The 16,686-nt window shown below is 36.7% G+C and overlaps 1 protein-coding gene across 5 annotated transcripts in view; it reads left to right on the top strand.

Moving 5' to 3' along the window:
* Positions 1 to 16,686, top strand: part of LOC126375150 (uncharacterized) — a 371,263-nt gene that overhangs the window by 271,476 nt on the left and 83,101 nt on the right. For all 5 annotated transcript variants that reach the window (XM_050022007.1, XM_050022004.1, XM_050022005.1 and 2 more), the window contains one exon: positions 14,776 to 14,939. In XM_050022007.1, the coding sequence (XP_049877964.1) occupies positions 14,776 to 14,939 (164 nt within the window). The remainder of the gene's footprint in view (positions 1 to 14,775; positions 14,940 to 16,686) is intronic.

The raw sequence follows: 16,686 nt of genomic DNA, 5'->3' as shown, positions 1-16,686 counted from the left end.
CGAAAATTAAATCAAAAAATTTATTGCGTTCAGAAATCAGATTCATTTATTCATATATATATCGTGGATAAACTTGTTGAAGGTCAATGTAACATTTTTGAATTTACGTCATTTCGCAAGGTGTTATGACTGAAGAGAAGAAATGACAAGAAACTGCAACAGCAACACATCTTTTAAATCAATGAGGGTACATTACAAGTTATTTAATAACTCTAATATGACTGCTAGTCATATTAGAGCCTATCATAACATCGACCTGGGATAGACATTTAGGAGTCGCCGTCGCCGGACACGGCTTGGATGAGGATGACTGATGATTTAATAACTAGAGGAAAACATTCTATACCAGACATTTTTATCATTTAGGTAATCATTAATGAGCTTTAAATTAATTTTCTGACAAATTCAAAATATTATCTGGTATTTCATTGTAAAATCGTATACATAACCCCAAAATAGATGAATTTAATTTACTTAATGTAGAATTTTGAAAAGCAATATTTTTTATTCATTGTATTGAAGTGTCCCATGTGGTACATAGAGAAGGTATATTGTTATTACTTATAGAAAATCTCGCCATGGACCCTGCCAGGGGACAGCAAAATGAACTTAAATATCCTATAACTACTAACTGACACTTAAAAAATAATATTATTAAAAAATGAAAGTACCTACACAAATAAATAATTAAAATAATCATTCATTCACATACAAAGTTATGAAGAAAAATCTCAATTTCGAATTTCAATGCGCTATTAGAATGAAATACAAAACACATTGAAAGGAGATCGAACGCCACCGTCACGTAATCCCAAAGTCAAATATAGACATAAAATGAACTTAATACATAAAGAGCATTTCGCATCATTAATATGGGGAGAAGACAGTATGTCAGGTGGTATCAACAATTTATAATATTATGAATTTCATATGCTACGTTCTGTCAACGAATTGATGGATCGCGCGCTGTTGCCATTTGTTTTATTACATCCATCCCGTTCCCACTTAACTGTGTAATCATTGTGACAAGCGAAACACATTCCGCTCATATTAATTTACATCCCCCCCTCGTCCCGCGATGACGTAATTAGGAGTCAGCGCTCGTTCCATTTGTGGGTACGGAATAGTACGGATCAAAGTATGCCGCTGTTTGTCTATCTGCTCTACTGATTTAAATGTTTAGTGTGGTTGTTGCTAAAGCGGTAGACAATTATTTGTTTGTAGGGGTGAACGTATTAGTTTTCTATTATGTTGGCTACGTCGTAACATTATGAAACGTATTTGGATATATTACACGTGCTACTTTGTAGCGAATAGCTACGCCGCTACGTCGAACAGAGTCATGATTCATCTTCCATCCATTAACTGCGCAGATTTTTTATCTGTAAGTAATATCTAATTGACCAGTGTGCTCTCATACAACAAATGTTATTAATTTCCCAAATTTTAACAACATTATAAAACACATCACCTGTAACAAAGATTCAAGGACGAAAAGAGAAAGTTCTTTGTTCCTAAAACCGTTAAGATGCTCCCGGAGCGCAGCGCAATCTCCCCGCCGGTTGTCAACGAAACTTTTCTCCGTCCCCAATAAAAAGTACCGCTCAAGTACCAGAGGCGTTCTCCTTAAAAGCCTCCCCTTATTACACATCAAAACTCCAAAAATACCCGTAAAGAAAAGTTCAATAGACAATAGACTGATAAAAATCCCTTGAAGTAGATATTTTTCTTTTATTCTCCACAATTTGTCACTCATTTTTGATAACATTTTTAGGCTTCACTACCTTCGCTTTGTTTAGGGAAACCTATTTTTTATTCCCTCGTGTTTGAAAGTATATTTTTATTATTATATTTAAGGAATATATCAAATAAATGTAATTTATTTGTCTTGCGAAAACATGCAGACACGCACAATCGGCAGTTGGACTCGCCGATCACTTAAATCAACACATCTTAAATAAGTACTACCGGAGTTTTTTGTGAAGTCAGTAAAAGGACCGCTTTATTTTTTTGATTCACTTAATTAGTTTATCGTAAAAACATCTTTCTCTTCTGTATTAGCGCCTATTGAACTTGAGAATGAAGAGGAGTCGATTAATGATGAAAGTCTGGTTTATACAATTGATTAAACCCTTTCGCTCAAACGCAAACCCAAATATATCTTTATTCATTAAGCAACATACTTTCACTTTAAATATTTTTTGACATAAATATAGTTTTTGGCGAACGTCTCATCTGCCAAAACTACTGCAGCTTCTCACAACCTGTATAGCCAAGGAAAAATAGTTGCAAGAAAAACCTCGGCGCAAGGCCATAGACTGAATACAATTTCAGTAATTTAGTAAGTTTCAGCAATATCAATAATTGACTAATACTTGCTATATTTTTTTAGGTAATTTTTATTTTTTATGGCTCCCTCTAATATGGATTACGCCCGTGAGTTCTGCATTATGAGCGTGTATGTCAATATCGTTTTGTTTTTTTGTTGTGGGAGCTTTTATAGTACACATTTAAAAATATTATTTTAAAATGATATTTTTAATATAATTTTTAATATAATATTTTTTTAAAAACAAAATTGAAAAATGTGCTGTTGGAAAAGTGTTGTTACTGTATCGATGATTTTTAACTTTGTGGTAATACTGTGTATTTACTATTTTATAATTTGTTTTCATTGACTTATTTTTTATTGTTTGATGATTTTTAATCCTTGTTATAAGTATAATGTGTATTTGAATTGTTTTATAATTTGTATGATTGACTTATTTATTACTGCTTATTATGACAATTGTTTACTTACCTGACATTCGCATACAATAATATATTGTTTATGAATTAAAAAAAAAACAGGTAAAAAGACAGCAAATCCTCGGGGTTCGGACACCTATATAGTCGGATCCCCACTCGGCGGCGTCGCTAATGTGATTAAAGTCCCGCCACCGGTAACTCGGTTTTACGAACTTGTTACTGATACGCCCCGTTTACATTGGCGACTGTCACTCGCATAGGAGACTGTATTTAGCTACTGTTTTGTGAACGTAAATGTACCCAGTACCATTAGTACACAGTAAAGTAAGTAAATGGAATAAAGTTTACGTATGTACTTTATCTTTCTTCAACTTGAACTCAAATCAAATGCATTTATTATATAACTATAGGTTAACAAAAAGCATGCGTTATTAGCATAAGGCCTGCTTTTGCAAAAAATATGCATTTCTATCTAGCTCAGTTACTCGTGTTTGTAACTACTTTAGCGGAAAATCATAAAAAATACAGCTTCCATGGAGAACCTATTAAGTTTTTACGTGTAGAGGAAACATCAAGATTTTTTGTTGTGCTTACACCTGAAACTATTGAGGATGTATAAAAAGAGAAAGAGAAAAAAGAAGAAAAGAAAGAAGAAGAAGAGTTGAATAAGAGGCCCTCTCCATCACATTAAACCAAACCTATGTTCGTCTTGTCACAATAGGCTACATGACAACCTTAACTAGGTTGAGCTAGTTTTTACGAAACTTCAAAACAAAGTTTTCTTTAGAGTTTGTGTGGAATTACTGTCCTGTAACGACGTTTAACTCAAACGTCGTACTCATTGTTACCTAATTTAGACATAAAATTTATAAATAAGTCGAAAAGTAAAATGAGATTGATTTTTATAATTTATCTTTGACCCAGTCAAATACCCTATATAGAACTAACATGCCACGTAATTAATTACTTCTCAATACATTATTCAATACAACCCACTACAATACTGTATGGTATTTCCCAATGTTACTATCATCAGCTGATTGATTTCTCCATTACCACTGTTTCCATTATCCCCCTTCCGTCAATCAGCAAAAACGAGGCGTTTACGATCCTTTACGACCCGACATAAAATCCGTAACAAAACCTAAAGACAAAGGAGTGAACGAAGGGATCGCAAAATTATTCATATCGGTGACCCGTCTCGGGAGGCCCGTTGAATATTTTGCTCTTATTCCACTTAGGGTATCATAGTTTTGTTACCACAAAATTTTTACAAGTCAAAACTACCTGCAGAATAAAGGTTTCGACTACCCCGCAGTCTGTTTTCCGAACAGATAAAATAAGGCTAGTAACTTTTCGTAACGGAAAGGGAAGCATGACTGTGCTCTAACCGTTCTAGTCAGCTGGAGCTGCTGGTCAACCTTGTGGGCGACCGTAGGGAAGCTCACCTTTGGCTAAGTGGGAAATAAAGAATCACGTCCAGTTTCCAGGAGTGTACCGAAGCCCCACTGTGTAATAGGAGTGCCTATTACACATAACGTATACACATAACGGAATCCCAAGTTAAAACTCTATATAACGAACTCCATAGTTTTGCCGTCGGCATGATAAATGAAGATGCAATTGTCTTCTTATTTGACAGCTCACGGCCTTAACCAACACGATAGAGCGTAAGCGTTATGTGTATACGTTTCAACAACTTATTATCCCAAGCTTAACCTTCTAATGAAGGGACCACCGCGACACCAACGAGTAATTGTCTGCCATAAAAAGGGCTCTCAGTCGGCGTCTGTTTCAGACAATACTTATCAACCAAACTCTCAGTATAAATCAATTATAAAGATACACCAGGCATGCGTAAACAAAAGGGCTTCCTCACTTATTAATTCAGTAGACATACTGCATAATTTAGTTGTAAGAGGGCCGGAGACAGCCCGCCAGCCCTATTTTAAGATCCTGCGAGTATTTGTTCAAATAACGACATTATGAGAAACAGGACAGTCATGTTTCCTTGTCGAGGAAAACATTATACTTACTTAAATAATATTTTGCTTCTTTAACTTATAACTCAAATATTTTCATGAATTATTAGATGTTATTTTAAGAATATGATGTTGTTTTCAATAAGTTACACTCTCTGTTTTCATTACCGATCTAAGTAGGTATGTGTACAGAATTTATCATCATACATAAATACTAATTTTAATATTTAAGCCTTAGATACATTATTCAATATTCTCTCTAATCTAATCTAGCCTACAAGATCCCACTGCTGGGAAAAGGCCTCCCCTTCCTCTTTCCATTTTTCGGGTTCCTGTGCGTATTCCGGCCAATCCCTCCGGCAAGCGTCCAAGTCGTCACGCCATCTCTTTCGAGGTCTGCCACGACGCTAAAAAATATTCTCTCATTATATATAAATAAGTTACCTCAACCGCGCTATCTCTCTCTCCTTGGCATTGATTAAAAGTTAGGTACATCAACTGCTATTCATCCTAATAAAATAGAACACGCTTACCTATGAAAAACTTATTCACTGTAACTTTTTGGCTCAGTGAAATTATAAACCGGAGTTGACAACCCACGCTTTTCTCTCTGTCGAAAGTACAAAAACGATTATTCGTGTTTTGTTATTTCTGTTTATAGAATATTTTGTAAGTATAGAATATTTTTCTTCTTTATGTGTGTGTACATGTGTGCTGTATGTATACAGGGTGTTAGTGACATCGTAACGAAAACTTTGAGGGATGATTCAAACTATGATTCTGAGTTGATATCAAGTGGAATTTTCCGTCGCCTTTTCAAAAAGTGGCAGAAAAATGTAGCGCATAGGCAACTCCCATCTATAAACAGAAGCCAGTAAGGCAACTTCGAACTGCATTTTAACGATAAGAAGAATTTACATAATAGTAGTCAGAGGTACATCTATCGCAAGATGAACTAAATACCACACCTCACCGAGCTTTCTGTTAGACAAACGTTATAGGTAGGGAGTCCTATCTCCGGCTAAAATGGTTGGATGCATAAGAAGAATTATATTTTTTTTAATTATGTACTTATGTAGGTACGAGTATGTATGTGTATTTCGTCGGATTACTCTGTAGCAATCAATTTACTTATTATATAATCCTGCGTTAATGGAATGGCAGTAGTCTGAAGCTTCTACACAGAACCGATATTGCTTTAATTCAGAAGTGTTATCCCGTGTAACGGATTTAATACAATCTGTCAGCCACATGCGTTTGATAACCCTATTATTGTGCTTGCAAACCGGTTATATATGTACTATGTTTGTTAGTATCTGATGTGGAACCTGATTGAGATTAGACTCCTTTGACAAAACGGTAAGGTGCACAAAGGGATTCGATTACTGAATAAAATTAATGCTCGTCGTACTAGACGGTTATATTAATGTAATATGATTGGAATAGTGGACAACATATATAGAGGTGATCGTTTTGATTCACTTTAAGATCTAGTTGGTTCTATACTATTGCACTACCACTGAATAATGTATAACTACACATCTTTTTCCTCGAAGGTGTAGTCAGAGGTACCTACATACACCACTGCCTACCCTATCGATATCTCCTCGCTTTGTTGTAAGTCCAATATAATAGGCGGTGAACATATTGTTGTTAAATGCGCACAAATCCTGGCGACCACGCATTATAAATAAATATATATATATTAAGTATATTACTGACCATCCGACCGCTCGGAACGGCCGCTCGACGCGAAGTGTTATAAAGTAGCGTCTACGACAGTTTTCTAAATAGCCACAAGTAACATCATTGTACATGTGCAAGAGCATATTTCTATCTCTTTTCTTCTGTCTTAAATTCTCTGCTCGTGAAATCTATGTCTCTACAAGTTAAGAATGAATGTGCACTTTATAGGTCAACATTATACCATCCTCGATCACATGATCACTTACCATAAGGTGAGATTGTGGTAAAATTTTTGACTCATCATCATTAGCCGTACGATGCCCACTGCTGGGCATAGACCTCCCACAAGGATCTCCACGACGATCGGTCCTGCGCTGCCCGCATCCAGCGGCTTCCCACGACTTAAATTTTTGACTATCATGCATAAAAATAACTCCCCACATTGATCTAAAACCGACAACTCGTCCTTCCAGATTTATCTGTCCATTTTCATAATTCCGGGTTCTGGGTCCTTTAGTACGTGCTCGGATCCCTGTCACAAACTGCGGCACAATCGCGGCAATCTGACCAAATGGAACCGAGACGTCCTATATTGATTCATGGGGCTTGCTTTAATGGCCCGTTTTTGTATGGAGATGCACGGCGCTCGTATATGTCTGTAACTAATTACTCTCCTTTGCCGAAACAAAGACTGCACGAATGCAGTCGGGTAAAGTAACGGAGATTTTGATATGTCACATAACATAACATAAGGTCACGTACTCGTGAGTATATCTCAGTTAGACTAGTCATAGGTAGATCCATCGCAAGATGAACTAAGTACTCCCACCTCACCGAGCTTTCTGTTGTGTTTGATATGTCTTTCTCAAGATAGATAGATAGGTAGATAGATAGATAATACGTTTATTTGGGACAACAGTACAAGTAGGTTACAAACAATCAGATATTAGTAATATTCTTTTTTATTGGATATTGGTTTTTATTCCGACCAAGTAAAGATTACCGGGTGAGGCAAATGTACAATACAAATGCACTATTGGCTACATCACAGTTTTCGGATAAATATTGTAAAAATTACAAACGCTTATTTATTACCTTTTGATTTTTTTTTATTTTCTCGAATAAGCTTTATATAATAGAAAAAACACATATTTCTTCAATTAGTTTACAGTTGGTCACGTGACAACGGTTGGAAACCTGACAGATAGCTTTTGTTTATTTTCTGAAATGTGACGTCACACGAAGTTCAGTCATGGTCGCCCGTTTTTCGTTTTTATACACAGATAAAAAAGATATAGATACAGATAAAGATAAGATACAGATAAAGCCGCAATATGCTTATCCCTATCCTTGATATTATCCTTCCTGTGATTACTCATATCCTTAATTCCTCGCTGTTTTCATCTACCTTTCCCAACATTTTTGTAAAAATTATATTTTGTAAAAATAAAATATTTAAAAATTATCTTAATAAAAAAACTATTGGATAATTATCATTAAATGATAAACTACCATATCTGATATATTTCATATTTTATTGTCAAGTAGCCAATTAAATGTAAATGTATTATAATACGATATGTTTTAACGACACCTAACTTGTGTCATTGTTAGCCTAGACTAGGCTAGCCATGATTATGTATGCATAGTTGAATTCGTTAAATTTGTATATCCACAGGGATATGGGTATGCACATGTAACAGCTTCCGTGGTCTAGTGGTTAGAGCGTCAGGCTCACGATCTGGAGGTCCGGGTTCGATTCCCGATGGGGACATGGTCGAAATCACTTTGTGAGACTGTCCTTTGTTTGGTAAGGACTTTCCAGGCTTGAATCACCTGATTGTCTAAAAAAATAAGATGATTCCGTGCTTCGGAGGGCACGTTAAGCCGTTGGTCTCGGCTATTAGCCGTAAAAAAAACACCTCCACCAACCCGCAGTGGAGCAGCGTGGTGGAGTATGCTCCATATCCCCTCTGGTTGATTGAAGGGAGGCCTGTGCCCAGCAGTGGGACGTATATAGGCTGTTTATGTATGGGTATGCACAGGGATTTTCCAAAATTAATTCATATCATATACAGAAATACTCGCGATATTAAACACAAGCGTTAATAAAGACTCCATAGTAGTTTTGGGAATCCAAAAATTTCTGTAAACACATTGTTAATCCTCTCCCCTTTTTTAGAAATCGAGCTATATTTTGATTAACATAGCCGTAGCATTATTATTTATTTGTTATTATGTAAAAAAACTTATAAATTATTAATATTGAAACAACAGAATATTAGTCCGTCTCATCCCGAATATTGATTCTAAAGTATTTCTAGAGTATTATTGACTCTTATCAATACATTAGAGCTTATAAAAATGTTATTTTTTTAACGAATATACAATTATTTATTGCACATTAGGAACACAGGAATACAAATTAAACACACATACAAAAGGCAATCTTATTGTTAAGGTAGCAACACCTATAATCTATTCATTTTTCAGAATATTATTTACATTTTTATACAGCCTTACTTTATTTTTTTTAAATCCAAGCTAGAAAACTACTGTTACAGTAGGTAACTAGCAAAAAGATTGTCCCACAATCGACGGGGCGAACAATGGATAGCGCTACACATCGGTACATTGATTCAGGGGTTCCGTTGATGGCCGTTTTTGTCATTCGAATGCTACCATTAGTCTGTTTATGTTTGTGGGCTCTCGTCTTCTACTAATGGAACTAAGAAAAATGACGACCAATCTCCTGGAGGCGAACAAAGTGCTGCTTTTGAACAGTGATGAATAGATAATGCCTGTGCGACGGTTTAGGGGATAGTTTGTTATTTGGTTGCTGGAAAACCCTCTGAAGTAAGTTCAGCCATTTTTAATGTCCCTCAACGATCAACGTTATCCGTATATAAACGAATGCTATCATCAATTATTAGAATTATCGTTTAACAGAATTTGAATTTAGAACGAAGTAATTTATTGTTGATTTGTTCAAGCGGGAATCCAAACGAAGAAGCAATCTTCTTCTTCTATCGTGTGGGTTGCGAGGTGGATTACCAAGCTCATCAACCCTGGTGTCAGGGTTACTATTGAGCCGCCAAAGGCCCCTGACATGACTCACGTAACGACTACGTACATACACCAGTAAGTAGTAACTGGGACCAACGGCTTAACGTGCCCTCCGAAGCACGGATTTGACGTGATCAATATACGGATCGGTGATTTTTGTGGCATGTCCCTAACGGGATTCGACCCCGGATCGTGAGCTTAACGCTCAACCACTGGACCACGGAGGCCGTGAAGAAGCAATAAAGTTCTTACTCCCAGTTGGGGTAGTCAGAACACCCATCGCAAGATGAGCTAAGTACCCACGTTTCACCTGAGCTTTCTGTTAGTAGGCAACTTTGAATAGAAGTATGTCAATAATATTTTATTTTTTATTTTATTTTGTTTGGGGAGCTTACAGCTTAATTCACACAATGTTACACTTAGTAGTAAATAAAGGCCAATTACAAGCTACCACAAATAAAAGAAAAAGAGTTATACAACAAGACAAGAGAGCGGAGATATAGAAAAAATATAAGAAAAAAATTTGATTGAATGCGCAATTTAGCAAGAATACACATTAAAACACTAACAATAATTAACAACTATTACCAATTACCTCTAATAAGCTGACTCTTCAGCGAATTAATACTACTGCTAAACAAATCACATTGAGAGACATTAAGCTCGTTAAATTCAAATTCAAAAATTCTTCAGTAGGTAACATAGTTACACTTTGAATCGTCAATTTTTACATAACGAACGTCTCATCCGCCTAAAACTACTGCAGCTTCTCACAACCAGTATAGCCGGGGAAAAGAAGCTGCAAGAAAAACCTCGGCACAGGGCCCTAGACGTTAAATTGTTTAAGGGGACGAGGTAAATAACTATTGCTTCTATATTTGGTGCGGCAACGAGGACGTAGTGACGTAATTGTCTGATCGGAACCTGTAGCTTAATATCTCCAAAAGTATGATCTGTATCTACCTCTAGATCAAATTAAGACCTAAATACCTAGTAGGTTCCTCAACAAATTGAAGTTTATTGCTAACACTCCAGTATTAATTGGTGTTATTATGGAAATACGGTACAGCTATGTTATAGTTTGGGTCTATGCATTAATTATAATTCAGTAGGTAACGTGACCTTAATCAAATAGGGGCCCGTGTAAAATCTATTTCGTACCTATTGACAACTATGACAATAAGCCTACCTTTAAAGTTAGTAAGCTTATTTAACACTGAAGGTACATTCATATAGGATACTTCTATTAAAAAACTATATAACATAAGATCTCGATTCTATTCCCAATTAGGGTAGGTAGGGAGATTTCTTCACTATATAGTATGAAACAAAGTCGCTTTTTATGTCCCTGTGTACGCTTCAATCTTTAAAACTACGCAACGGATTTTGTTGCGTTTTTTCTTAATAGATAGAGTGATTTAAGAGGAAGGTTTATAAATATATAATAACATCCATTAAATAGTGGATAAATACTGTTATTTTTGAGGTTTTAAGTTTTATGTCGTATATAATTTCATTTTTTCCTCAGCATTGCACCCGAGCGAAGCTGGGGCGGGTCGCTAGTTATTTATAAAAAGGTACACCAACAGCTTATATAATAAAAACATTACTTAAATAAAATAAAAGTCACATCAGGAATTAGAGTGTTACATAAACCAATTATAGGTGCACACAACATTTGCAGCGTAAGACAACGTAATCGTTTAGGCAGATAACTAAATTATACGAATACAATTATACAGATAATTAAAAAAAATCTTAAATAAAAGTAAAATATATGTTATGCTGGAGGACATAAATATTTATAAATTTTATCCTTACAACTAAAAAAATATTTACTTTTTCGATAGAAATGCGTGTAAGTGTAACGGTGAGAATTCGCGGTGTCTATTACCTACGTGATCTGCGCCTTGTATGGACAATGAATATGGATGGATATGGACAGGATGTTAAGGGTGCGGGCACGCTGGGTGGTGAGGATGGTATCCCGACGTGCCGGCAGAGTGGAGGAATGATTAGTGACAAAATAACTTATAAACTTCAGCAGGAATATAAACAGTTTATTAAAAACACTTCACAAACAGTAAAGGAATATACATAGTTCACATAAGAATCAAGAATTAGAGGGCACGGCCAGATCTAAACAGTATAATATTCTTGTGTTGTCTTTATGAAAGTCGGGGATGCAATGAGTCAAAGGAGTGTAAAATGAAAGGAAATGCGAAATGGAATGAGAATTTCGTAATTTAAAATGATTGACGGTCAGAACGAAAGGCTATGTTCAGAGTTTGTACTCTGCTACAAGGGTGTGGACGCTAATCAATTTTCAGCTTTACTAGATATTGGGGCTAAATAAGGACGACGGAGGAGCTCGGTGGCGCAACGGTTAACGCGCTCCGTCTGCGATTGTTGAAGTAAAGCAACTTTCGCAAAGGTCGGTCATAGGATGGGTGACCACAAAAAAAAGTTTTCATCTCGAGCTCCTCCGTGCTTCGGAAGGCATGTTAAGCCGTTGGTCCCGGCTGCATTAGCAGTCGTTAATAACCATCAATCCGCACTGGGCCCGCGTGATGGTTTAAGGCCCGATCTCCCTATCCATCCATAGGGAAGGCCCGTGCCCCAGCAGTGGGGACGTTAATGGGCTGACGATGATGAAGGACGACGATAAAATCCCGCAGTTATTTTACACGTGACATCGGTAAAGCAAGCGACGCCCGGACATCGGTTGGCTTCGCCACTGCCGCCAATTTTACTAATTAATCCCGCAAAGCAACACCTCCCTCTATCGGTCGCCGACGGCAACAAAAATACGAACAGAACAAATACAAAACCACGTATAACTAATACCTTTATCTACAGCTACGTGTTCTGTATAATCACATGTCCGTCGCACCTAATATGAGGACAACAGTGTGCAGATTGCTCGAATTGCATTCATTGCTTCAAAATGATGAGCGAACAGTGTTCGATCATGTTTTGTTTCACCACCCACGTTGTCGCGTTGTGTGAAAATGAATGAATTATTACTTCGGTCTCTGAACAAACTATTGGACCTATTATTAGACATGAGAGTCTAAATCTAATAAATATTATTTAACACTCATCTCCTTAAGCAAAGATATTAATAGAATCATAATTATTGGATATCTTAGCTGGTGTTATTAAATCTCTTTAAAGAAAAACCTTTCTAAATTATCACGTTTAACGTAAAAACGGATTGAATAATAAAACCTCGGGTACTACTTTGTTCCGAGTGTAAGGGTTCAAATTAAATTTCCTATATTTTAGTGCGGTAAATTTTCAGCATCTCCAAAATTGATCGTTTGCTCAAACAATCTTCAGTTTTGCCTAATTCAACAGTTTTTGCGAGGTCCGGGGAAGGGGGAAGGCTGCGAGTGAGAGCCGCTCGGAACTCGCTCTGTTTGTTCTTTCTAAATTAATATCGAGGAGAAATTAGTGGGCCAGCGAAATTATGTTTCCAATAACGGTGGTGTCTGTGAGCGTGATACCGATTTATTACATTTTGTAAAAGCGCTGTAAATATTTGGAATGCCCCGCTCAATAACTAGGAACAAATAGGAACGTATCGAATATTGTAATTGGACTTTCGTTCCACTGTAAAAACTATTCAATGTTTCAATGTATTTTATTCATTAACAATATAAATTGTATTTGAAATTTTACATATGTACCTATGAATTTAAACAATCCAAAAATATAACAATTGAGCATCTAAAAGCAAACAACTTAAAGTGAAAATCGACCATTTATCAATATTTCGACGAATTTAAAAATAGTACATACGTATATATTACTAATTAATATCAACGAAACATTAAATTAAAAACAACTTAGTCAATAATTCGAATCAAAAAAAAAAAAACATTTACAAGTCAATTTAAATACAACATTATTTTTTCTTTATAACTTTTAATAAAATACAATAATTTGATTATTAATATTCTGGTTTTCATTACTCGTTGCGCAGGTACGCAGGTACTAGGTCTCTGTGTGGTATACATGGCTTCTCTGTATACCAAATTTGTACGCCGTATTATTCGCTGCGATTAATAAACTCGTTAATGAATTATTGAATGCGCCACACCAAAATTCACGTTTTCATCAAATTTCAGAAACAATGCGTGGAATTTTGACCAAAAATGTTGGTGGACCGCTATTTTACTAAATTAATCCGCAAACTAATGGAAACAGACTGTAGCTTCGTTAGGGAGTTTTTAATGGCCCTAATTTTGGACAATAACGAATTAAATGTTAGGGTTTAGTTTTTTCATTTGCATAATTATATTGTTATATTATTCAGCGGTCAAGGAAAACATCGTATATATTCCAGAGAAATGCGACCTAACCTGTATTGAACTGGTTTCCCTTCGCGGATTGGAAGGTCAGACAGGCAGTCACTTCTGTAAAAATCCGGACCTGTCAAATCTTCAGCTTAGGTTAGCGGCCCCGTGAAAAATGGGATGATGATATTAATTAGGCAAAAAGTTTTATTGTAAAGATTGTATGTAATAACTTATTAACTAACGTTACAAATTTACGGCTATTCCCTTGGGTGAGATAGATACATTCCAGCCCGTAACATATACCGTAAGCTAAAAAGCCTTACATATCTCAGCTGGGCAATGGCCTCCTCGATAAATCGATATTTTAAACTTGTATTGAAAATACGAAACTTTTACGCTGACAGTGGGTACACATAGCCAACAAACATAATGTACATAAGATCAATTAGAGAATAGACAGAGCCTACTTGAAGTCCTCAGATTATGATCCGGGTATGTGTTCGTAAGAAATGTTTCTTACGCTGTACTTTCAGTAAATAAGAGCTCGCAGAATACCAGCGCCATAGCTTACGACGCGGCTTATGCTATCCTTTCATTTATGAATTATTATTTGTTACTTTCCCATTATGATTTTGTTTTTATAACACTTACCTGTTCGTAGGGAAACTCACAAAGATAAAACATGGTGGTTAACACGTTCGTCCAACGAGAGCTCCGGAGTCAGATTTTTTTCGATTTAAATTTTCCATTTATGATTATTTTTTTTTCTTTTAATAACAATTTTCAATGTTAGTTTTTATTTTTATTTTCCGTGTAGATTCTGTAATGTATCTGTCTGTCTGTGTCTGTGGCGTCCGAAAATAATAAATGTATCTTTCTTGTATGGAATTCTATAGTCTCTGCTTACCCCGGTGGGAAATAGGCGTAAGTTTATGTATGTGTATGTATCTTTCTTTCTTTCAAATAATGACGTATTATGTTTGTTTCAGATTGCACAACGTCGTCGTCGTCGAGCGGTGCGGCGAGCAGCGCGGCGGGCGGCGTGACGACGGTGTCGGTGGCGGTGACTGGGCTGGACGCGCGCCCGCTCACCGCCAAGAAGGTTCGGCCCAAACCAGCCTCGCCCAACCGGCAGGGCCCGCAGCAATGCCAAGTAAGTCTAACCTTAAGACTTTACCCACATCAAGACTGAAGCGGTACCCGCAGAAACTGATTAGGGTAATTCTTCGAACCGTGAACGAAAAAGTATCCTAGCGTAATTTATTTGGTTAGAATTTTTATATGTCGCCAACTTACGGGAGACGTGAGAAAACCCATATCATCATCATCATCTCCCTAGCATTACCTATCCCGTTTTTTACAGGGTCCGCTTACCTAACCTGAAGATTTGACAGAACCGGTTTTTTTGCAGAAGCGACTGTGTGTCTGACCTTCCAACCTGCGAAGGGAAAACCAGCCCAATACAGGTTTGGTCACATGGGAGGTATGTAAGGAAACCCACATTCTTCAAAAATGCGTTTCAGAAGTATTTGACCTAACCTGTATTGGTCTGGTTTTCCCATCGCGGGTTGATAGGTGAGCCAGGCAGTCGCTTCTATAAAAACTCGGACCCGACGAATCTTCACTTAAGGTAAACGGACCCTATGAAAACCGGATAACGGTAGAAAGATGATATGTGTATTTAATATACCTATAAGTCAATAGCACATAATAATATCGCCATAAGGGACATATTACTGTGTCGAAGTTCCGATAAGTTTCCACCCCACCCTGGGTGATGGACCATGACACGTCCAATTTGTCTTCGACCTTACTCAGGACCGCACTACCGGTGTACCGGTAGTCTGCTTAATGAAACGTGATATTGATGCACGCCAGCAAAGGCAGACTAGAAATATATTACAATGGTATGAAATTAAATAGGGCCCAGCTGAAATACCGTCATCACTTTCTTCTAAGAATGAACCTACAGGGTGTTAGTGACATCGTAACGAATACTTTGAGGGATGATTCAGGCCATGATTCTGAGTTAATATCAAGTGGAATTTTCCATCGCAAAAGTATTAAACTGAAAATAATTAAAAAAAAAAACAAATATTTTCATGAATTTTCCGACAGGAATTTTCCACCGCAAAAAGAATTAAAAATAATTTAAAAAACTAAAAAAATCATGAACTTTGCGACGGAAAATTCCACTTCACATCAACTCAGAATCTTGGTCTGAGACATCCCCCTTAATATTCGTTATGAAGTCACTAACACCCTGTATTTATTTATTTAAGATACGCCATAATCTATTATGTGAAGATTAGTACGTATTAGTTCATCACTATGATGATATAGGAACTAAGATTGAGAAGAGAATGTTAAGTTGGTTAGGACACATAGAGCGGTTCAAGGATAATAGGATTACGAAAGCAGTATATAAAGCGAAGGTTGGTGGCAGGGCTGGTAGAGGAAGACCTAGAAGGACGTACATTGACCAAATTTGAGATGTCTTTAGAATAGGTTACTCTGAACCGGCGTGCGTGTGTGAAACGATTGATGAATGTGGAGGAAGCTAGAGGAGTATGTCAGGATCGAAGCTAATGGAAGTCCATAGTCTCTGCTTACCCCGGTATGTATGTATGCGTACGCCACGCTCTTGTCGGTGTAGCATACTTCATGCTACTTTTTTAGGGAATAATAGGGCAGTGGTTGCCCTCTTGCCTTCTGCCCCGCAGTACTCTGTCTCGCGAGTGGTATGGCACCCAGAGTAGTATATTTCAAGGACGATAGGACTTCTGTTCTCCGCGTGTGTATTGTTAATAGTCTATAATATAAAAAAAGAAGTTTGTTAAACTTAATAAATACCCCGTTATCTTAATCTTACCCTCTTGGCTCCGACTCTAAACCACTGA

The sequence above is a fragment of the Pectinophora gossypiella genome, chromosome 18 (genome assembly GCF_024362695.1).
Source record: "Pectinophora gossypiella chromosome 18, ilPecGoss1.1, whole genome shotgun sequence".
Classification (NCBI taxonomy): Eukaryota; Metazoa; Arthropoda; class Insecta; order Lepidoptera; family Gelechiidae; genus Pectinophora; species Pectinophora gossypiella.
This window is presented reverse-complemented; position numbering and strand designations above follow the sequence as displayed.